Genomic DNA, 23,589 nt, shown 5'->3' with positions numbered 1-23,589 from the left:
TCCTCCATTTTATTGCTGACCATGACATTTCATGGCATGCAATATCTCTTTGGTTAATTTGAGTCATCTGCCTGGTTGTGTCCCCTCCCAATGTCTTGTGCACCCTCAGTCTATTCACTGGGGATGGGGCACAGAGTGAGAAGCAGAGAAGGCATTGATTCTGTGCAGGCACTTTTCAGCAATATCTAAAATATTACCGTGTTATCAGTATTGTTTTGGCTGCAAATCTAATATATAACACAAGATGACCTGCTGTGAATAAACTCCAAGCCAGTACAGTCTCTAAGCTGCTGGGGAGAAGAGACATGCTCTCAGGCACTGAGATGGGGTGATCTCCTGATCACCAGGAGATGCCCCAGGTGAGTCTCTGGGCCACAGCCAGTTCCTGTCTCAGGCTCTTTGGTGTTCCTCGACGCCAGCGCAAACACTGAGCAGCAATGGTGAGCACGCTGCACAAATGATGCCACACACACAACCCACAAGTGCTGGGCTCCCAAATGGCCATGGCTGAACTCTGAGCTGTGCTTGGATAGACACGGATATATTGTGTGTCTGTAGCTGGTTTGCCTTTGACATGCACTTGAATAGGTGAAAAATATTCTACTTCTGCCTGTAATTAGAATTTTCTACAACCCAACACAAATGCTGTGATGATTAATTAATGTTTGCAAATTATTTTGTAAATGTGAAGGGTCATGGCAGATGTTACTGATTTACTAAGGCAGAATTTTCAGTCTTCTGAATTTCAAGTCTTCTCTTTTTAGCCCTACAGCAGGTGGTAGCACTCAGCCATCAGTGCATTTCTGTTTTTCAGGGTTGATTGCAAGAGCTTTTGAGCTGGCACATACTGATGACCAGAGCTATCCAAAAACCTGTGTACCTCATGCTTTCTATTTGGGGTCCATGATCAGGATACTATGAAAGAAAAACAATTTTTTATGACAAGAATTTTAAGTCCTTATTAAAGATAAAATTATGGAAATGTCCATGTAACTGAGAGATATGCCAGGCTCTAGCAGGATCATTCTCAGATTCCCATGTGCCACAGAGGGAGTGCCCAGTGACATAAGCTATGGGAATGTGGCTGACGGGAAAATGTACACAGCTTGAAAGGATGATTTGTTGAGGTATGAAAGGCAAAAGACATCCTTGGTTTTATCACGTTAGACAGAAAAACTTGGGGTGGCAAGACAATTTCTTCGCCTTTTTTGTATTTTACATTCAGATCTCATCTTCTCTGGGAGACTTTACTGTCATTCATTCAATGGCATCATCACAGGATTTGGGAAACTTAAGAATGACCACCAGAAAAGCAGAAGGTTGTATTGCTATACTGCTAACACAAGTTTTTTTCTGTTAGTGTTTGCTACCTGCTCATAAGTGGCAAGGACAAGAAAGTCAAGGACCAAGTTCACCTCAGCATAACTTGCCTGAGAACATCAAGCCAGGCTCCAGCACTGAGATTAAAGTTGTTGTTCATCAGCTTTCCTGGTGCCCTAGATAACAGAGCCTAGTAACACTCTCTGGATCACAATGTCTTTCAAAATTTGCTTCTCTCAACTTTTGTATAGAAGGGCACAAATATCCTGACAGCACAATCACTGCACCCTTGCTTTCCATGATGGTTTTCAGCAAAGAAAGTTCTACCATCTATTTCACTTGGCTGATGTCTCCAGGTAATTTCCTCTTTTTTTAAATTTTCTTTGCCATATGTGGCATGCTGTCTGTGATGATTGAGTCCTCAGGTGTGGCTTTACTGAGCATAACCAGGTGAAATTGACCTTCTTTAATGTGGGTTTAGAACTATGCACTTTAATGGTGAAGGCAAACTTTAGATTCAAATTTACCTCTTTCTACACAAAATTTATATTATTCAGCTAGACCTGAAAAAGGATGTTGCAGAAAATAATGTCTGTAAGATAGGCTAGCAGGTTTGCTAATGGTTAAAAAATTCTAGCTCAGTTTCATTTAATTAATTCTTGAAAATCTTTGTTACACACACACTTCTAGTTGTAGAAGCTTGCAAATCAGCTGGATTTTTCAAACAATCGTGGCTCTATTTATAATGACACTTAGCAACTCTTAACTGATTATGTTTTTACTCTAAAAAATGGCCAGAAACACAGGGTATCAAAGCCAAGTAAAGATGCCAAAAATATTGTTGTTATTGCTACTGACATAACTGATACTGCTGTATAAATAACCTTTTTTATGATGTGTTAACTTCTTTATATGACATCTTCAGTTTGGAGGATGTTCATTGCTGTCTTCTATCTTTCACTGTAAGAACAGAGTTGTAAAATAACCACTCCCTGTTTGGATTTTAATTGCTTTTGTAATTTTGTTGACATAGCTGGATTTTCTTTCTGGAACAGAATAATTTATGTTGGAAAAACATTCTAAGATCATTAATTTCAACCATCAACCCAGCACTTCCAAATGCACCATGTCCCTAAGCACCACATCTACAAGTCTTTTAAGTACTTCCAGGGATGGTAAGTCCATCAGTTCCCTGGGCAGCCTGTACCAATGCTTGATAGCTTTTTCAGAGAAGAAATATCCCACAAAACTCAACCTAAACCTCCCCGGTGCAACTTGAGGCTATTTCCTCTCATTCTGTCACTTGTTACTTAGGAGAAGAAACAGACCTCCACCTTCTTACAACCTCCTTTCAGGTAGTCACAAAGAGTGATAAGATTACTCTTGAACCTCCTTTTCTCCAGGCGAAGCAACCCCAGTTCCCTCAGCTGCTTCACATAAGATTTGTGTTCAAGACCCTTCACCAGCTCTGATGCCTTTCACAAATTCTCAGAATCAAGGTTGGAAATTATCTCCAAAATCATGAAGTGTTGTCATTACAGTGCAACAATTCTATTGTCATTGCAAGGGTTCCATATTGCTAGAGTTTCATACCTCCTTGATGTTTCTTGTAGGCAGCTCCTCTAGGCACTGACTCCTCCTTGTCCTCACAGCAGCCACTGACTCCAGTTCCCCTCAACCAACCAATCCACTCTTTTATAACACTCTGCTGATTGGCTACAGCCGTGGCCTGTTAACATCAGGCTGGCTCCTAAGCTTTAATAATTAACCCAGCTGCAACTCTTTAGGGGGTAAGATTACTTTCTATACTACCTTTATTTACTTATATTCTCTCCCCCTACAATGAAGTCCAACTTTTGGCCAATCACCACTTTGTCAACTAAAGCATAGCACTAAGTACCATGTCCAGTCATTTTTTGGACAATTCCAGGGACAGTGACTCTGCCATCTCAGCAATCCATTCCAGTGCTTGACAATCCTTTCCATGAAGAAATTCTTCCTAATAGCCAACCTGAACCTCCTCTTGCACAGCTTGAAATATGTCCCCTTGTCCTGCCACTTGTTGCCTGGCACTTCGCTACAGCTTCCTTTCAGGCAGTTGTAGAGAGTGATAAAGTCTCCTCTGAGTCTCTTTTTCTCCAGTCTAAGCAATCTCAGCTCCCTCAGCTGCTTCTTATAAGACTTGTGCTCCAGTCCCTTTACCAGCTCTGTTGCCCTTCTCTGGTCATGCTGCAGCACTTCAATGTCCTTCTTGTTGTGAGGGGCCCAGAACTGGAGGTAGGATTCCAGGTGTGGCCTCACCAGTGCTGGGTACAGAGGGACAATCTCTTCCCTGGTGCTGCTGGCCACAAAATTTCTAACACAAGCCGGAATGCCATTGGCCTTCTTGGCCACCTGGGCACAACTGGATCATGCTCAGTTAGATGCCAACCAGCACACCCTGGTCCTTTTCCTCTGGGCAGTTTACAAGCCATTCTTCCCCCTAAACTGTAGCGCTGCATGGGGTTTTTTGTGACCCAAGGGCAGGCCATGCCACTTGGCCTTGTTGAACCTCATCCCCCTGGCCTCGGCCCATGGATCCGGCCTGTCCAGGTCCCTCCACAGAGCCTTCCTGCCCTACAGCAGATCAACATTCCTGTCCAGCTTGGTATTACCTACAAAATGACTGAGGCAACACTCAATTCTCTCGTCCATATCACTGATAAAGATATTAAACAGGACTGGACCCAGTACTGAGCCCTCGGGGACACCACTTGTGTCTGCTGCCCACTGGATGTAACCCCACTGACCACTGCTCCCTAGGCCCAGCCGTCCAGCCAGCTTTTCACTAAGTGAGCTGGGTAAAACCCCGGCCAAGCCATGAGCAGCCAGACTCTTCAGGAGAATGCTGCGGGAAACAGTGTAAAAGGCTTTGCTGAAGCCCAGATAAACAACATCCACAGTCTTTTCCTCATCCACTGAGTGGGGCATCTTGCCATAGAAGGAGATCAGGTAAGTCAAGCAAGACCTGCCTTTTGTAAGCCTGAGCCTGATCCCCTGATTGTCCTGTGTGTGCTGTGTGATGGCCCTCAAGGTGATCTGATCCAGTCGCATCTTTTCTTCAGGGAATGCTTTCTGGGATGCCTACCTATCTACAAACAGAAATAAATTTCTGGGGAAAAGTGTTACTAAAAATCTCTTTAGAATTCTTTGATTTAGTTTTATATTGTGAGTAAAATACTCAATCTTGATGGAAGCAATATAAAAAAAAGTAGTGACAAAGTGACTAAAGCTGCAAACACCCTATAGTTACCATGTCTGCACGGCTGTGTTTTGGCTCAGATCACAGAGTCCTGCAGGTCCTAAGAGCAGGACTTAAATATATGTTACTGGGGCATGGGAAGTAATAAAAGATACATGAGTTACAGGATGGCTTTTAAAAAATAAGCCTATGTGCAAGGAGGTTGGACTGTGAATTGTCTTGAATTTGTCTAAGGACTAAACAAATATAAAAATTGCAAATTCTTATCTGATCTACTTTTTTTTTTAATGGCATAAGTGTCAAGTTAATTGGCAAATGAAAACAATAACATTCTCTGGGAAATACACTCCCAAAGAGTGTAAACAAAATCAAATAAAAGTGCTGTCTTAAATACAGGATTTGCATTTTCTTAGCAGAATAAACTCTCTGCCTTGACTCTCTGTGCACTCACTGAAGTGGAGGTCATGGCTAGTGACAACTGGGAGCTGTTCCTGGAGCCTTTCTTGCCTTTTTAGGTTATGAGGGTCTCTGTGTGTTTAGGATAATATGATTGACGGCTCCACTCCGGCCCCAATTAGCACCCTATAATTTATTAGCTTCTGCTTTCAGATTATGCGCTAACTTCACAAATATTTCAACCACGGAAACAGCAGCTATCAAGTGTCTCTTTCCTGATCCAGCTCACTTGGACTGCAGTTAAATACAAGGAGGGAGCTGTGTAGGTCTGTCAAGACAGAATAATCATTTGTGTCTCTGTGCAACTGGGGCTGTCACAGTTCTTTAGATCCCAGCTTCTGGAAAAAAGGAGTTTTTCCACTGGGTCAGAATCAGGTGTTAGGGTTGGTTCCTGCCACAGAGGTTCACTGCAGGATTGAGACCAATTGCACTGGCTCTTCCTGAAAAAGCCCATGTTTGTCCAACTCTGTTCATCATGTAAATACTGACTCCATGCAAACAACGTTGGCAGGAAAGTTTGTGTCCCTCCTCACACTGTTTCTTTGCTCCTTGCTGCTGTGGTGCGGGGCCAGAGTACTGAGTGCAGGAGGGAAGAGCCTGGGTGAGGCAGGAGAACAGAGAGGAAATGGAATGCAGGGTTCAGGTTGAGGATAGAAGTCAAGGAGAGGAGAAGCGGAGAAGTTGGGGTGGGTATGATGAGGGGGGAGGAGCGCCTTGCAAATGTACCCAGGCCAGGTAGGGCAGAAGGAAATGCACCATGCCACAGGGAGATGGAGTACCCTCAGTAATATCCAATGTGCTATTACATCTCCTAATGGGACAGCACTCCTGCCAGGTGCTTACCCTGCCTTTACTATGAATGAATAAGCAACTGGCACATACCTAATGAAAAGCTCCTGTCTTTGGCCAGCCTGTGCTTTTGTGGGCTGCAGCCGACAAATGAAGTGCCCATGCATGAGATGGGGGGCCAGGAGAATGCACACCTGCACCCTGCAGCCCAGCGCTCCTGTACCTCTGCACCCTGCACAGCTGCATGCCTACACTCCTGTACCCTGCACCCCTGCACACCTGCACCCTGCATCCCTGCACTCTTACACTCCTACAGTCTTGCACCCTGCACACCTGCACATCTGCATTTGCGCTCTCTGCATCCCTGCACTCCTACACTCTCGCACTCCTGAGCGGGCTCTTCCAGCACCTTCCCTATCTCTTGGGGGACCTGGTGTAGAGAGGGCAGGGGCAGGAGGATGGGACATAGCACCCCAGGGCCTCTCTGCTGCAATTTGCACTTACAGCTTTGATGCACATTATTCCTGGGTTATACCTGGCTAAGGAGGCAGTAGAAAGTGCACTGCTAAAGTAACTCCTCCTTTAAGACTAGAAATGGACATGAAGAACCCAGGCTGAGTAGCTTGTCACTACGTTCAGATTAGATAACAGTGTTACTATGCTGGCAACTAAATTAACAGCATGGTTCGCTAAGCTATAGTCCCAAAGCTTGGGAAATGACTGAAGGAAAACTTTTTCTTTTTCTTTTTCTTTTTCTTTTTCTTTTTCTTTTTTTCTTTTTCTTTTTCTTTTTCTTTTTTTCTTTTTCTTTTTCTTTTTTTCTTTTTCTTTTTCTTTTTCTTTTTTTCTTTTTCTTTTTCTTTTTCTTTTTTTCTTTTTCTTTTTCTTTTTTTCTTTTTCTTTTTTTCTTTTTCTTTTTCTTTTTCTTTTTCTTTTTCTTTTTTTCTTTTTCTTTTTCTTTTTTTCTTTTTCTTTTTCTTTTTCTTTTTTTCTTTTTCTTTTTCTTTTTTCTTTTTCTTTTTTTCTTTTTCTTTTTCTTTTTCTTTTTCTTTTTCTTTTTCTTTTTCTTTTTCTTTTTCTTTTTCTTTTTCTTTTTTTCTTTTTCTTTTTTTCTTTTTCTTTTTTTCTTTTTTTTCTTTTTTTTTCTTTTTCTTTTTCTTTTTCTTTTTCTTTTTCTTTTTCTTTTTCTTTTTCTTTTTCTTTTTCTTTTTTCTTTTTCTTTTTCTTTTTTTCTTTTTCTTTTTCTTTTTCTTTTTCTTTTTCTTTTTCTTTTTCTTTTTCTTTTTCTTTTTCTTTTTTCTTTTTCTTTTTCTTTTTCTTTTTTTTGTCTTCGTTTTCCCCTTTTCCTTTTTTTTTTAAATGATCTTGCTACTTGATACTTACATTTCCCTATGCAAAATTGCCTAGCATACAAAATCAGTGTCTCACTCCTGAAAATAACCATAGGACTCTCTCCTTTCCCTGCTGCAACTGCTCCTCTGGGTGGCAGGCCCGGGAAGACAGCCAAGACACTACAATCCTCCACAGGAGCTGGCTCATCCTTCTGTAATCAAAAGGGCACGTTAATTACAACACTTGCCCAGAAAAAGATGCACAGCAACTGTCAGTTAGAGAACGCTGCTGCATCCAGAGCCACCAGCAGCATTTTCCTCCCTTCCAAGAAGGGCCCAACATTTAAGCCCTAGCTAGAGCTTGTCTTGTGAGCCTAAATATGACTTCAAAGGGAAGGCGAGAAGGGTCGGCAGCTCCTGACCCAAGGAGGAGACAAGGCAGATACATTTCCCCAGCGGCAGCAGCACACAGTCTAGGGGACGCAGAAGGGATTATTCAACCTCTCTTTCACCCTCTGTCCCCTCCCTTCCTCCTCCTCTGCTGGGGGCTCCTGTGGAAGACACACTGGGAAAGTAGGTAAGAAATAAGCAACACTACCCTAAAGCTCTCCAACATTAGACTCTAAGTGTAGAGGCACATATAAGCATTCAAGAGTTTCATGCTTAACTCTTGTGACTGCAGCAGTACTGAAGCAAAGACCTCATTAAAATAAAGTGGAGACTGCTCCCACAAATGCCATGCTCTATCCCCACCTCCATCCTTCCCTTGACAGATCACTTTTAACCTCAGAGATAATCAAAACAGTATACTCCTTCATGCTTTGCTGATTTTCGTCTATTTTCATAAAGGGAATTAAATACCTGTGGTGAATACATCCAGAGCTCATTTTGGAAACTCCTTGTGGAGGCTACTGGGCAGCAGCAGGTACCTTGCTGTGTCCATGCTCTGCAGCAGATGCTTTTCCTCTGCCTTCTTCGCTGGACTCTGCACGAATGGGTCTGAAGCTGTTTGTGTCTGTTTGTCCATCCCAGTTGGGCTAGTCTGTTTGTCAGGTGGGCAGCTAGAGAGCACAGTGGGGTGCATGACATTCAGAAGGGGACAGCAGGAGGATCTGCTGTCCAGGCTGCAGAGATGGGGACTCACATCCCCTTCAGTGCGTGACAAGCATGTGACAGGTAATATTTACGTAACATCTAAGAAGGGTTTCTTTTGTAATTCCAGATTTTCTACAAGCATTCATGACTAAGGGAGTAGTGACCTATGATGCAAAGAGGAATGAAACAGGCTTGAGAAATGGCATGGAGGTCACGTGCACTCTTACTGCATTAGGAGCTGTGGCCCCAGTCCTGCAAAGACTAATGCCCAAACCTTAAAGGTTGGTGCTCCTTCAGGAGTCTGAATAACACAGAGCGAGCAAAACTGCAAGGATTAGCCAAAACAGGGCATGTGTGCTTTCAGGCTGCAGTCCACCCAGAGTAGGACTGTTTTATAAAAGTTGTTTGTACGTTTAGCACCTTGAGCCACTGTCTTGGCTTTTGTGTTTAGATGTTTTCATGATAAAGCAGTAAAAAATGTACTCACAGAACAAATGGCAAAACCAATATTCATGGATTCATTGGATAAATTCTCATGCTCGAATATATTCACAGTCAAAATGGATTGTAAATGGCAAGGTAGCAAATGACTCATTTTTGCTTACATGAATATTTTCAAATGTATTTGAGCTGCGTCACTCAGCCCTCCTTGTTAAGAATTGCAGAGAAGAGGGGAGAAAAAAAGAAAGAAAAAATAAATAATTGTGGTGAAACACAACCAATCACAGACTCAGATTTATCTTCAAAAATAAAAAAAAACTTAAAAACAGCCTGAGAAAGCCCTCAGGAAAATGCTCACAAAATTATCTTGCTAACTTTAAGTTTCTGCAGTCAAACTAGTGCTTTTAATTACTTTTCTGCTGCAAAAAGCTGGTGCCTTCTTCCTTGATAAACACCTTGGAATGCTTTTTGTTTAATAAATAATGTAAATTCTGGAGTCATTTCCTTGCCCTTCGCAGCTTGTCTGGGCTCTGGATATTTGGAGGCTGAGGGAAAAATACCCACCGGTTTGTCCGGCTGAGGGAACCACGGCAAGCTCCCCCTGCCATTTGTTAAGCTCTGGCTGGAGCTGCTCCTGGTGAGCTTCTCACAGTGTGTACTCACACTGCTTTGTCAAACTCTTTCTGCTAGGATTGCTATTCTTTCCCAGAAATTGAGTTTTCACCAAACCTAGGAGAAGCAAGTTTGGGTTATTCATAACTCCACTCCTGACACAGGATGAACATTATGCCAAATTTTGTGAGAGTTTGAAAGGTAAAAGCTCTGATCTCAGAACAAAAGTTCATTTTCTACTGCTTCTCCCAGTGTCAGGGGGTAATGTTAGGAATTTCCTACTAAATGCTTTAAAATTTGTCAGCTTCAAAGACATTACATTAAGGAAAAAAAAAAAAACAAAACAGAAAAACCACAAAACACAGTAGTGTTGGGAACAGATATTTGTCTATAAAAAAGTCATCTTTTAGGTATAGGGTAAGTGCCATTTCTGCCCTGTTTCATTAATTATTCGTCACCTGGTAGTAACACTTTAATTTACCACCTCATCAGCAGTTCTATATGCTACAGTCCCCTCTGTTAGCTGAAGAAATATGGACCATCTCCCTTACTTTAACCAATCTGACAGCCACACCATACTCTAAAATGTAGCACTGCAATGGTCTCAGATTTTCTTATATTTTGTATTTATCTCTGTGTATTTTACTCACCAAGAAAATATTTTCAGCTGTTAGGATTTCTATTTATCTTTCATGCAAAATAATAAAATAATTCACTTCATCCACATGAGAGATATGGTTTCTGGTTCACCCTGAAGTTTTCAGTTTGCCTCATTTCTCTTATTTAGCTTTAATTCTTCATTAAAGTACACAGAATGAGTGAAGGAGATACCTTTAATACAGCTTTGCTACTGTTAAATATCTATTTGCCCCTTTCAAAAACCCCAAACAAAACAACAACTAAAGTGACAAAATGACAGCAACAAGTAGACAAAAGGAAGTGTTAGAGGCAACTCAGCACTTATGTCTACCAAGTGCTTTTTGTGCTGGTGTTCCCTTTAAAGGCTGTTGGATTGGAGGTGAGCCATTCTTCATTGGATTCCTTTCTCCCCCTGCTTTAAGAGGGTAAAACTTTCACCAGAAAATGTTTATTGTAAAAACAAAAAAAAAGAAAAAAAAAAAAAAGAAAACACCAAAAAACAACCAAAACCAAACAAACAACCCCACCCCCAACCAAACAACTGTTATACAGCCAATGCAATGTGCCAAAGTCTGAGAAGTGCCACCTTGGTTTTCGTCTTTCTGGGATTTAAGCAGTTGTGAGGGGAACAGCTGCATATCTGTAAGTCCAGGGCAGGTGGCCCCAGTCAGACACTTGCCACTCACAATCACAAAGCTGAAAAATCTGGCCAGTTCCTTGATAGTCCGGAAAAGTTAGTGAGTTCCAGTTTCTTCTCCTTTTACTTTTCTATAATGCAAAATAAAAATCCAGTTCAAAACTGCTGAGTATCTTTCCCATGGTTGCATTCAAGAAATAACTTTCACTGCCATAAAAAAATATTCACACCACTAAAAAACCCACAGAATTTCCTCTGTTGCCTGTGTGAAGGCCAGTGGTTTTGCATCACCATCCACGATGTGATTTGACTCTTTCAGAGTAGTCTGGCTGCAGGTGTGGGTGTGGGGTCTGCTTAAATAGAAGTTCAATGTCTTTGGCTCTCTTCTTGCAACAGAACGACTTTCCTCTCCGAAATAAGTCTAAAGTATCACCCTTGCAATGCCAGGTCCTTTTAAATCCCGTTGTCTTTCCCTGAGCAGCAGGGCCACGGTGGGCTTGGAAAAGGGCAAGGGGGGATCTGAGAGTCTTTGAGTCAGCACATCAGCTCAGAAGGGATCCACCACAGAAGGAGTAACGGCGAGCTGCAAACCAAGATCAGAAGCTGTTACAAACTGACCCGATTTCAGCTCTGAGTGCCACCATGTCTAACGGGTAGAGAGCTACAGGGGAGAGCCAGGGGAAGAAGAGTGAAGGACAGCTCTAAAACCAGTACAGATCCTTGCTTTTATCCTGAGGTTGCAAACCTGAGAATGGAGAGAAGAAAAAAAAAAAAAAAGGAAGAAGAAAAATAGGTACAGGAATTTAAGAACAGAGGAAAACAAATTGCGTTTCTTTCCAGGTGAGATCAGTCTAAAGCATGGGATCTCCAGAGTCCCAGATGGCTGTGAAACAAGGAGAAGAGCCCAAGCTCAAACAAGGGGAGGAGCCCAAGCTCTCTCCAAGACTGGAGAAAGTCCCTCCTGTTTAAAGTGAGGACACCATAAGGAGCCATGAGTGGCTGCAGTAAGGAAACCAGCATGGAGCAGACTTCCCTTCCCTTCACAACCACTGACTCAGGATCTGTCACTGCTGACTGTGCCTGCACACCTATTTTTGTCAGCACTACAACCACACCTTGGTTCCAGGCACCGCCAAGGGAAGACCACTGCCTTTTTTCTCACCAAATGCAATTGTGCTTTCTTCTCTAAAACTGGGAGGAGAAGGTAATTAAGGAGAGGAGCTAGTTCATGAACCTGCATGGTGTCTAGAAATGACCCCTCTGGGCAGCACATGGAAGGGGCCAAGCAGTGACCTTTGGGGCTGCTCCATTCTGCTCCTAACTCTCACTTCTCAATGCAGGAGCAAGACCAGGGCCAGGACAAAAGTACCTCAAAGCAACCTGTTTCCTCAGGGAATGTTTGTGGACTTCAGAAATTCAAACAATGTTGTGGAGATGGGACGTGCTGGCCTGTCTCATCCTTCCTCTCCTTTCTTCACTTGCCTGGCCTGAAAGCCCCAAGAAGAGCACTCAGGGCAGAGCTCAGGAGTCACACATGGGGCTTCCACCCTCAGTTCATTCCCTTACAGCAGAACCTCAGCCGCCCCCCCGAGTCCTTCCCTACTGCTATGGAGGGTGTGGAACAGGGAGCAGGGTAGCAGCTGAGCCAAGGGAGTGGAGGGGCCGAGGGCAGCTCATTACCTGTGTCCACATTGAGGCCGATGCTCTGTGCCATGTCTCCTGTTGCATTGGGGAAGGGGCCCGGCGTCGTCCAGGCCGCAGCAGCGCCCACTTCACTCTTGCCCAGTTCGCAGGGGGGGCTGACGGGTGCGGGCACGGAGGCGGGCGTGAGGCGGTGGGGCCTGACGGAGGCCGTGGGCACCAGGAGCGAGCCGTAGCGGGGATCAAAGTGGGGCCCGTAGACCTCGTGCATGGCGGCGGGGCGGGGGTAGGCGCTGCTCTGCGTGCCGATGTAGGGGTGGTGGTGGTGGTGGTGGTGGTGGTGATGGTGGGCGTGGTGCCAGGGCTCGGGGCCGCCCTGGTGCAGGTGGCCGTGCAGGGAGGCGGGCGCGTAGGGGTCGGTGGCGGCGGCGAAGGGCAGCTCGCTGTGGGCCGCAGCTGCCAGGGGGCTGCTCAGGCTGGCCGGCACCGAGGACGGCTGGTACGTGCTGTTCCAGAAGGACGGCGGGAAGATGCGCTGGCTCATTGGGAAGGATCCATCTGGGTGAAGGAAATGGGAAAGAAGGTCAGTAATGAGCACACCCCAGAAGACTTGATCTCCTTTCCCCAGGGTTTTGTCCCTTCCTGATCCACCCAAACCAGTCCTTTCATTCCCTTTATTCCATGAAAAACTGGCAAGGATAAGAACTTGCTCCAAACAAATATGAATTCCTCTCCGACTAAACACCCAACACACCTGTCCTATGGCTTATCCATGAAGCTGCAACTATGTCCTCCAGCTTTTTCTTACTACATAGATGGGCAAAATGTTGTTACCTAAGGCAAGAGAAACATCTCTTTCCTTCAGTAGTGGAAACTGAGGGCTACTATACACCACTGAAATTTTCAGGTTTGGGTTTTTCTTGTTTGTTTTTGTAATAATCTCTTTGTCTAAACATTTATGCCCAATGTTTCCTGGAAAGAAGCTGCTGCCTCAATGCAGTAGCAAAGTGGGCAGGAACAGTGAGAGATGTGACTAAAGGCAAGTTTGAATTACTCAAATATCTGGGGCAGTTCTCCATCTATTACAGCCATATGTTTCTTAGGTATATTGTCAGCCTGTTTGGGAAGCCCTCAGCAGAACTTTGGAGATTGACAGGGCAAAGACAAAGACCCTAAATTTTCTTAGCCCAGTTAGCAATATGCAAGATGGACTGGTGATTATTAATATCACAAATAGATGTTTTGTATGATTAATTGGGAATGCACACTGTTCTTGAAAGAAATAGAGCTATGTTCCTAATACTTCTTTGCCAGGGAAGTATGTCAGCTCTGAGCCTTGGCATTGCTTAGGAGAAAGAGAAGCAGTTCATGATGAGCAAAAAAACCTCCTCTACTGCCATCAATTCCAGCACTGAATATCTCTCACCCGTGAAATATTCTTGGACACTACAGACAGCAATCCGTGCAAGGTCTGGGAAACCAGCCCTGGCTGAGCAGGTGGCCCTGTGAGGGAGGGTTGCTAAGACTGCCCACAAGGAAGTGCCAGCCCTAACTCTCTGGCAGATGGAGCGTGGAGAAGATTATTCCCCTCTGCCCTGACTACTCTCGTGGGCCTGTCCAGTGTGAACCAGGCGTGGATATGGAGAGCTGTGCATAAGCCACGGCCTTGGACTTAGCGCACGGCCATGGCCAGGTCTGCAAGCCCTTGTTTTCCAAAACTTAAGAGTCCTTGTCAGCACTCCAGCAACAATCAGGGTGGTGATACACACAGGGCAAGATATGTGGACACACGCAATAATTTTCTTTTAGAGGTGGGAAGCTGATCAGATTGTTCCCACATTTGCTTTTTACTTTGCTCCCATCACTATGACCACTCTAAACTGAAAGCTGGGGTCAACAGGGAATACACTGGTCACAGTCACAGTCTGGGAGTCACTCCGTGGCTAGTTGTGCTGTAGCCCTCTCCAGGTAAAGTACCTGCAGTGAAAAGACAACTTGCTTCCCCCAACTGCCTCTCTGGCTGCTTTCCCCCTGGGCCATGCCCCTCTGCATAATCTGAAGGGATTTTTTCTTTCCTTTTTACCCTAAAAGGGCCAAACAGCTGGCAGCTCCTAGCCTCGAATCCCAGGGGATGCCCGCCGGACCAGCCGCTGGTGGGAAGGAGGAGGGAGCTGGATGCGGAGCCGAGGCGGGGACGAGGTGCCGGCCCAGAGGGGGCCCAGCATCCCCCGCATCCCCCGCATCCCCCGCATCCCCCTCATCTCCCGCATCCCCCGCGTCCCCGGTGCTGGGCGCTCACCCCGCCAGGAGCCCGCGTTCCGTGCCGCCTTCGCGCTGCCCAGGGAGAAGCTGCTGGGCTGGCTGAGCGCCCGGCTGAAGTGCTCATCCACCACGGCGCTGATGTCCCCCTGGAAGTAGGTGAAGAGGACACAGCGGGAGCTGATGTACTCGGCCTCGGGGGGTCGCTCCTTCTCGGGGCTGCAGTCCTCCTCCTTGATGCTGGCCGCGGCGTGGCTGGAGAAGGAGCTGCCGGCGCTGGCGCTGCTGCCGCTCTCCGGGGCTTCCTGCATTTTGGAGTAAAAGGCGAGTTTCTGCAGGGAAGGAAAGAAAACGGAGCCGGTCAGCAGCACACCAAGGTGCGCTGGCCCTCCCTGTGCCGTCCGGCGTGCAGCGCGGAGCCCTCTCCCGCGGTCTCCCGGAGAGGATGCCAAAGTCTGCTCCTCGGCTGCCCGCCGTTCCCTCAGCACACACCACAATCCCCTCATCCCCATATCGCCCTCTCAAGTCCGTGGGCAGCGAAGGGACTGCAAATAGGGCCGGGGGACCGAAACCCACGGGTGCCGAACGGGATGGAGCAAGACAGCCGCCGGGTGGGGGAAGGCGCGGCCGGGCGGGGGTCACACGACCGGGTCCCCCACACCAAGCCCCCCAAAAAAGGCTCTTAGCAGAGCTGGCTTCGGAGCGGACAGCGGCCGCCAAGGGGCTGCAATGCCGGGGCACGGGCGGGCGGCGGCCGAGCAGCCACGGAGCAGCGCCGGCAGCTGGGAGAACGCGAGAGCCCCTCGGTCCCCGGCTCCGAGAGTCTGTCTGGTGCAAAGGGTGTCCTGTAACTCACAGCGGCGAGGTTAGAAGCAAAGAGGGGTGAAAAAAGACTGACAGTCTCAAACAAACTTCAGGGCAAAACTCAGCATTTCCCTGGACACCAAGAAGCTCCAGGTATTTGCTGCAAGATTAATCTCCTTTTATTGTATTCCTCCGAGTGGGAAAAGAGCGGGCGTTGTGAAGTTTTCCGGATGTCTCTCGTCTTCATGCGCGTTAGCGTGTCTGCAGCTGCTGAGAGTTTCTTAGCAATAAGCGCTGGGACGCGAAGCCCGGGCTTGGCCGCCGCCAGCAGAGCCTTGGGGCGGCCGGCGGGGGAAGAACCGAGAGGACGGGGCAGAGTCTTGGGCCAAGACACGCGGTATATTTGATAATGTCACTCGTCGCGACGACCGCCTTTCCTCTTGGCTCCCTGTTCGGCCATTGAGGTAATGATCATCCCCCTTAATAATGTCATAAGCCGGGGTTTGAGAGGGTGGTGGGAGGGAAGGCAAGGTGGGGAAAGGCATTATCTGCTATTTGTGACGGGTCCTGGGACCCGCTGCCGGGCGCTGGAGGGGGCAAGGGGACCGCCGCACGGCGGGGGCTGCACCCGCCTCGGGCCCGGGGCGCCGTTCTCTACATCCATCCCCTTCTTCGTTATGCTGGGGGAGGAAGGAATTAATTTCTGGAAGGGGTAAGGGCGAGGGAAAACCTGGGAACGCAGCGGGGTAGAAAGGAAAGCGGTGCGCAGCAGGTGCAGCTGGGGGAGCCGAGCCGGCCCCACGCGGGACCGTGCGCGTCCCGGCCCAGCAGGTCCCGAGCAGCACAGGCCGTGCGTGCCCGGACATCCCCGCGGCCGGAGCGATCCTTTCCTTGAACCCTCGGCATCGGCTGATATCCGCGCCCTCCCGGGCCGAGCTGCACGCAGCGGGGCGGCGGGACGCGCCTGCAGCTCACCAAGCCCTCGCGGGGCCGCCGGCAGCCCGGGGAGCCCGGGAGACGTCGCGGGGTCCCGCCGCCGCCGAGAGCGCCCCGGGACACAGGAGCATCCTGTAGCTCCTTGCTCCCCTTCGCGGCCGCGGTTTCCTCCGCTATGGCCAAACCGGGCAAACCCCGCAACCTCGAGTCTCTCTCGCCTACCCCGCTTCCAGAGCGTAACTCCGGAGCACCCCTCCGAGGTGGCTGCAAAATCTCTGCACCGAGCGGCTTCCACAGGGATGCCGGCGCGCCGGGGTGAGCGATGTCCCGGGAAGCCCGGCCTCGCAGCCCCCGACGGTCCCCACACACATCGCCACCCCAACCCGCCGAGCTGGTAAGTAGCTCGTCCCGGCAAAGAAAACAAACAAGCAAACATTTAAAAAACAAACAAACAAGCAAACAAACCCCCTAAAAATCCTTCTGAGGGTTAAAATCGTCCCCTCTCTCCAAAGGCATCCCGAAGTCCGTCGTTTGCCGCCGGCGTACGTACCCTGCCGAGCCCCGCGCCAAGGTGGGATGCGGTTCTGCTCCGCTCACCATCGCAGGCTCCCAGATCTCCCCCCCTCCCCCCCCCCCCCTTTCCCCTCCCCTTCTCCTTTTCCCTTTTTCCCTTTGGTGAGGCCCCAGATGGCCATCCTCCAGACGATACCCCTCCCACCTTCTGCCTCTTCACCGCTGTCCCCTACACGTACCTACCTGGTGGTAGGGGCTGTAGGCTGCTGCGAAGTAGGGCTGGGAAGGACCGTACACTTGGTACATAACATCCAGACAGCTCATGGCTGGCCGCGGCCGAGAAGTATTTTTTTTCTCATCAACTCGTGTTCTGCAAAGTGGAGTAATGCTTCGGGGGAGGGAGGTTCCCGGGGGTTAAGAGGCACCACGCACTGGTGGGAGGAGTGAGGGGGGATGAGGCCGCGCTGGGCTGCGCTGACACCCCCTCCCTGCCTTCTTTCCCTGCCTTCCGCCCTTCCTATAGCGTGGCTCCCTCCCGCAAATACGCCGGGACTGGAGGGGCTCCCGGGCCGCCGGGGGATTCCAGCCCCGGTCCCGGCGGGTGGCAGAGGGGGGGGAGCAGGGAGACCCCGGTTCCGCAGCCGGGACTGCCCGGGAGCAGCGGGGCTGGAGGCGCAGGGGGAGCTCTGGCCACCCAGAAGGCTGGCGGGGTGCAGGGCGAACCGGGGGTCGGCGGAAGATGAGGGCTTACCCAGCGGGTCAACACATCTCCCGCTGCTTTTGGTTTTATTTCATTTATTTCACTGCGTTCCACGCGCCTCCTGCGCCGGGTACTGCCCCGCTGCCCCCGGGGAGGATGCCCCGGCCGCCCGCCGGCCCTCGCTCCTGGCCCGGGCGAAGGGGAGCTCCGGGAAAGGCAGGGATCTGGGTGACCCCATCCAAATTCCACCAAGCCCGGCGTCCGCCGGAAAATGCCACCTCCAAAGCCACAGGAACTGAGAGGTCTGATAAACCGAAGGAGGAAAAACCAGTTGCTCCCGAGGAGGATTCTCCCCAGAAACTTTTAAATCATTGCAAATCCCGGGAACGGCGATGCTTTTGCATTTAATAGAAACTAAAACAACGCCGGGGGCAAAGTCACGTCAAAACAACAAATTATCGTGAAGGTAAACTGGATTTACTCCCTGGCTTTCTGCTGAGTGCGACATGCAAAGTTGTAAATAGGTGAACGTACCTTCCCTGCTCATTTTAAAGGAGTTGTGTAGGAGGCAGATTAATTTTTTAACAAAGATGTAAGTTCTCATTTCAATATCAACTCTTTGAAATGTTCAGCTTCATGGTACGGGTCACAACTACTGTGAGAAGAGACTCATCTTGTTTTCTTTTAAGCACCTGTAATAAAGCAGAAAAAATATAGGAAAGGCAAGGGAAATAATATTACTCCATTTTCAAATGCTGATTGGTTATGAAAGTATAGGGGGAAATCTGAAAAGAATGAACACTATGAATTTTGAAGACCTGGAAATATTTAAACTAATTTTAGCAGAAAAACATCATATTTAAAACAAAGCATGGACTCTATTCTGTTTTCTTCAAAATGCAATTTTTACATTCCAAGTGTTAGAAATTGTTTTGAATGTCTGCTGTTCACCAAAATCATATTTCAGTGCCTAATGATCATGTTTCAATGTTTTCTGCACCAGGTGCAAGGTTTAAAATTCACATTTAAACAAATTTCTTTCTCTGTATTCTTGGGAGTTTGGGAAATTCGTTTTTCATACTGCAGTGCAGCCTGAAACACTGGGTCTGGGACTTCTGCCTCGGTGTTCCTCCTTCCCACATCAGAGCCAATTTTGTGTTGGTGGTCAAGAAAATGAGGCTTTAAAATAAGAAATGTAACTTATAGTCTATACTTTTATTTATCCTGAGCAATAAGCAAATAGTCACAGTAGAGGGAAGGACTCACTCTGTGGCTGGTGTCCAAATTAATTCAGTCAGCTAAAGAACAGCCCTTCCCTCCTCACAGCAAGAGACCGAGGGATCTCGCTTGGGACAACGGGATCTCACTTCTCCTCTGTGTCCCTGCTTGTGAGAGGTAGGGAGCTTTCTCAGCACCACAGACCTGTGCCTGTTTCAAAGGTAATGGTGTGCTGGGCAAGGTACCAAAAAAGGCCCATTTCTCAGAGGGTAAGTCCAATGCTCCAAAGACACAGAATGCCCTCCTGCTCTTCCGACCAGCCCTTCACTGGGACTCTGTGCCAGAGCAAAGGTAGGACCAAGGCTGAGCACTCCCTTGTGTGGGAAAACCCAAAGCGTAAGAGCAACATGTGTGACTGGGTGCTGTGGTGTGACAGATGATCTTCCCCCAGAGAATCTCTCCTTGGGGGCTGAATTCAGGGGTTTTACCTCAGGCTCAAGTATATGCGAGGGGAATTGGGTCTGATGGGGCTTAGTAGGAATTAGGTCTCTTTTACAGACAGTTATTTGGCTGTAAAACTGCGCAGTGTAAGACAAAAGTAAACCTCAGTGTCTTAATGCAGAGCAATAAAAACATTCATGCGAATATGCTGGCAGTATTTTGCCTCTTTGGTGAGTCTGTGAAATTAGTCCTGGTATAGGAAATTATCCTGGGAACCCGGGGTCAGAAACTATATTCACTAATGATCTCACTGTGCATTTACAATTATATAAAAACAATCTTCCTTGGTCTTAAGTAAAGAATTTTAGGTGGGTTGAGTCACATAAGGAATTACAAAAACTTGGAAAGAAACAGCTGAGTTGCCTCAGAGAGAAAATTATGACAGCAGCAAAGAAAAGCACAATTTTAGAAAGGACATGGGTTAAGAACTGGCTGTCTCCCATCACACCACTGGCATGGGCCTACTCCTAAGCCATACACTGGTAAATATTTCACAGCAGCAATATGAAAAGAAAATATTGTTCGGAATAAAGAATGATAGGTTCTGATAAACAGCGAGATGCAGAACCATGCCTCAGAAAGCATTCCTATATAAAGCAAGTCAGTGTTATCTTCTAGCTAAGCTGGAACATTTTACAAAACAAGAATTGGGTACTACCGTGAATGGTTCAGCAGACAAGCAAACAGACCATGAAACAAAACATCAACATTCAGAAAGACTGGGACAAAAACATGGTAGCACTGACCACATTAGTTGCTCACCTTCCCTAGAAATCCTACATCCAGTGCCAGCCTGCCAGCCCCTGGTGTGTGAAGGTTTGAGCACTGAGTATCACGTTCAATTAAAGGATTAAGTGTTTATCATCCAGAAGGGACATTTCTGATATATCACTCTTGCTGTTCATAATATACTTCTTTAGAAGCTCAGGGAAATTGTCACTGCTTCCAGTAATGCTTTTCCAAATAGAAGATGCCATGAGGTGGGTGGAGAATCCAGCCCTTGCTGCAGCAATTTGCCACTCTGCTTCGCAGACTTCAGTGTTTTTCTCTTCCAGCTTGGGTTGGCTTGGCTTCAGCCTCCAGCTGTTGGTTCATGTAATGCCTTAGTTCACTTATCTAAACAGCCCTTTTGTATGTAATATTTTCTCTTATGAAATTTATTTTATCCCATATAATGTTTTTTCCTGCCAAAATAGATGGAGCTCCTTAACTTTCTACTGCAATTCCTCTAATAGTTTTTGTACCATTTATTTGCAACCTATGTAATTTTTCAATATTGTTCTAAAAATATTGAGGTAATAATTTGTTATTTTTCTAGTGTTTGTCTTGCTGAGAAATACCTTCTTTGCAACTGATGATTATAACTATTAGGTTTTTTTGCCATAACACAAATTTTAAGACATGACACTGATGTGCTCTCCCACTGTGATGACCACTGTATTTTCAGTTTTGATACTACAAGTACATAAAAGACATGGCCTGCTTGGTGGTGAGGAGCCGACCGCATTGGGAACCTCCTGGAATTTCTTCTAAACTCTTACATATCTGACTGAGATTGCAAGTAACTTGGCTGAAAACTGCGAGGATCCCATGTGAGCCTCTGACACCTGCTCATGATGCCTTGTACAGTCATCCTTTCTAAGACATTTTCCATCACTTGTCTTCCCTGGTCGTAGATGTGCAACTCTTCAAACAGCTCCATTCATGTGCTGTTTGCTCTTGAGAATGCCAAGAGGCTCAGCAACGGGCTCAGGTATTGCCAAATGTCCCAGTTCTCACTTTACTCACCAGCCTTCTTGTTACTATGTTACCTGCTAAATTTATTGCTGTGATTTCATTTCAACTTTCAATTTACTGATGATCTTCTTGTACAGTCCACAAACAAACTAATACAAATATTCCTATACAGTGTTCATATACTGCACTCCTATGTGGCAGTAGTCATATTTCTAAATGCTGAAGATTGTGTGTTGATTTGTTTCTTGTATTTTTTTGTCTATTTGCGATGTGTATCACTTATATTGGGCAGTGCCTCCTCCATGAGATGATAAGTTCAGTTTCACTAGTCTTCCTATTCCTGTTCTACTTTACTCTCTAATGCCTTAATCTGCCTGTAGGACTCAGCACATACTCATAGCTGAACGCACTACTTGTGAGTTTACATCGGTCAAATTTGACTGAAATGAATTAAGATAGATAATGCCGTTCCTCTTTCTTATCTTGTCAGTCTTTGTGCTCCACATCCCTAAAAGCTTTTTGTTTTTTAGGGCTTGGCAACTGTTACCATGGTGTTCTCAGGGATGTTTTTGAGGTCCAGTCTCTGAATCTGTATTAATGCAGAAGACTTTAGGCTCAAGAGCTTCTTGTTTAGCAGTTTTTGTGGATACTGAATAAACTGACATTAAAGATAAAAAGTCAGTATTATAGATGTAGTAAAACACAAAGTAAAAATCAGGGACACATATCACTGACTTCATTGTCTCTTTCACTGTCCTGAAAAACCTGTGTTTCAATTTCAGAGAGTTTATTTTGATCTTCCTTTGAAGGTATGATTTCTTTTCCCCCTTTTCCTTTTTTCCCCCTTTTTCTCTAACTGTTAGCTGCTCCTTATCCCCACGCTCGGATCCTGTTTGGTGTGCGTTTGTGCATGTGACAGCACGCCTGCTCCAGAGACACGCTGTGCAGCAGCTGGAATGCACGCCGTGATTTTTGCTCCATGATGTATTTCCAGGGGAGCTGCAGCCCAGCCCAGGGTGCAGCATCTGGCACATGTCACTCACCCGTCCTGCCCAGCCCTGACGGGCCAGAGGCATCACCTGTCTCTCCTCTACTGATGGCGGCAGATGAAGAGATCATTGTGCAGGGCTGGAAGGGAAATCCAGAGCTGTCATGAGGGAATACATTCACACGCGTGAGAACACACTGAATGCATTGAATTTAGGGCTTGATTTTGTGACAGGAAAGTTCATGGAAGTATTTTCCCAAGTCAGCACAGGAACAGACTCTGCTTTGCCCTCAGAGGCAGAAGCTTTTCTGGTGCAGGTGTTTTGGCACATTCAGATCTGAGCTGAATCAGTGTGCACCTCTTTCCCCCTCTCAGCACTGACCCACCAGAAGATGAATCTGGCTTCTTCTGAGATTCATTCACCAAGATATATATTTTTGGTATTTGTATGTAATATCTACAGCACATATTTTTTCTCTGCTCAGAGAAGGAAGGTAAGTTTAGTGAAAAATTTCCTTAACAATCGCCTCCATGCATAAAATAGGGGAGATTTATGTTTTATTTTACTTTTTGAAAAAGTCCTTCCTGTGAAAGCAGAAAAGGGCTGTGTCTGCACTCTTTTGAGGTTTCTTAAGCACCAGCCCTTTAATACAGGCACTAAACTCCTGATGTAATTGTGAGATATAGATCCCCTGCAATGTCCAGTCTCAGTGATTTTGATTGCACAGTCATAGCTTTGCATGTTGTGTTTTGAAAAAGAAAGTGGTTTTACATAAAGGCTTTAATTCCTGTAAATGCTCTCATTTTAGAAGCATCTTTCTTTCCACTCTTCTAGACAATATTTCAGAGAGAGGGAGGTAGGTGGCAGAGGAAGACTGCAGCTTGAGAGAGGAAGTGGCTCGATGCAAGGAGCAGCAAGAAAATCAGGTTTTCAGCAGAGCACAAACAGGTAAGATATGTGTCTTTTAATGTCTGTACAGACTTCAGTGTACTACCAGCAATATGAAGCTGGGATGAGGAAAAGAAAGGCTCTCATTTACTTCTGGGATTAAGTCTTCCTCAAGTGGAAACTTTAGTTGCTCAGGGTGGGCAATATTATATCATACAGAAGGGGCTCACTGCTTCACTTCTGTTTTATTCAGTGTGTATTTGGCTAAGCTTTGAGAGAATGCCACTAGAAAATGGTAACAGACTATACTTTAGCAACAAAACTGCAAAACAAAATAAAAAGAAAATTCATAGCAAAATACTGGAGGTGGAGCCATGCTACAGGGAATTGTGTTCTTGTTGCCTGGAATTGCCCCAGATAATGTAGCTCCTGGGTTAAGTGAAAATAGAGGTAATTTCAGGGCCTGGAAAATGTCCTGACTTTATGAAACTGCACAGGGCTTGCATTTAATTTTTTTAATGGTTATATTTAATAGAGAACTTAGTCCTCACAGCTGCAAAATCCAGCTCCATCTTCAGAAATGAGGCTTGAAAAACATACAAGGAGTGAGGAAAACAATAAGAAACAACAAATATACTGACACAACAAGTATACACTGTGTAAGGGAGAAGGGGACAAAAGGATATGTCATTTGCTTTTAATAATATCTAGATATTGCAGTCCAGTCCACTGAAAACCAGTGTATGCAAAGTCATATTGTAGCTGAGATGGAAATTCTGACTTAGTTTCCTATTGGTATCTGTGTAAATTTACCTCTTTTAATATGCAGATATATTAGTATG

At 46.3% G+C, this 23,589-nt stretch overlaps 1 protein-coding gene and 1 long non-coding RNA gene across 9 annotated transcripts in view; one reads left to right on the top strand and one right to left on the bottom strand.

Moving 5' to 3' along the window:
* Window positions 1-10,058: 10,058 nt before the first annotated feature.
* VGLL2 (vestigial like family member 2) lies at window positions 10,059-17,086 on the bottom strand. 5 transcript variants are annotated; one of them, XM_063151054.1, is made up of 4 exons: window positions 16,958-17,086; window positions 14,502-14,793; window positions 12,242-12,760; window positions 10,059-11,306 (listed from the first exon to the last, which is right to left on the bottom strand). In XM_063151054.1, exons 1-4 carry the CDS (start codon window positions 17,036-17,038, stop codon window positions 11,263-11,265), a joined length of 936 nt encoding a protein of 311 aa, XP_063007124.1. In that variant the 5' UTR covers window positions 17,039-17,086; the 3' UTR covers window positions 10,059-11,262. The 5 variants fall into 5 exon arrangements, with proteins under 5 accessions (XP_063007124.1, XP_063007125.1, XP_063007128.1 ...); XM_063151055.1 differs by having other exon boundaries at window positions 10,059-11,144; XM_063151058.1 differs by having other exon boundaries at window positions 16,954-17,082.
* Window positions 15,636-23,589, top strand: part of LOC134415567 (uncharacterized) — a 56,243-nt gene continuing 48,289 nt past the window's right edge. For 3 of the 4 annotated variants that reach the window (XR_010027083.1, XR_010027085.1, XR_010027082.1), the window contains exons 1-3: window positions 15,636-15,729; window positions 16,435-16,595; window positions 22,694-22,807. This is a non-coding gene — a long non-coding RNA (uncharacterized LOC134415567). Of the gene's footprint in view, window positions 15,730-16,434; window positions 16,596-20,593; window positions 20,887-21,652; window positions 21,680-22,693; window positions 22,808-23,589 lie in introns of those variants that run through there. The other variant, XR_010027084.1, reaches the window with a different exon arrangement.

This window comes from Melospiza melodia, chromosome 3, assembly GCF_035770615.1.
Source record: "Melospiza melodia melodia isolate bMelMel2 chromosome 3, bMelMel2.pri, whole genome shotgun sequence".
Classification (NCBI taxonomy): Eukaryota; Metazoa; Chordata; class Aves; order Passeriformes; family Passerellidae; genus Melospiza; species Melospiza melodia.
The sequence above is the reverse complement of the archived record's forward strand: the minus strand, read 5'-3'. Positions and strand labels throughout refer to the sequence as shown.

What these genes read in the sequence shown, in the direction of transcription:
- VGLL2 (XM_063151054.1), bottom strand. Translation starts at nt 17,038, where the DNA reads ATGAGCTGTCTGGATGTTATGTACCAAGTGTACGGTCCTTCCCAGCCC. An exon ending in CCTACAGCCCCTACCACCAG is followed by an intron (nt 14,794 to 16,957) that starts GTAGGTACGTGT and finishes CCTTCCCTGCAG; the next exon opens with AAACTCGCCTTTTACTCCAA. An exon ending in CGGCCTCAATGTGGACACAG is followed by an intron (nt 11,307 to 12,241) that starts GTAATGAGCTGC and finishes CTCCATTCTCAG; the next exon opens with GTTTGCAACCTCAGGATAAA.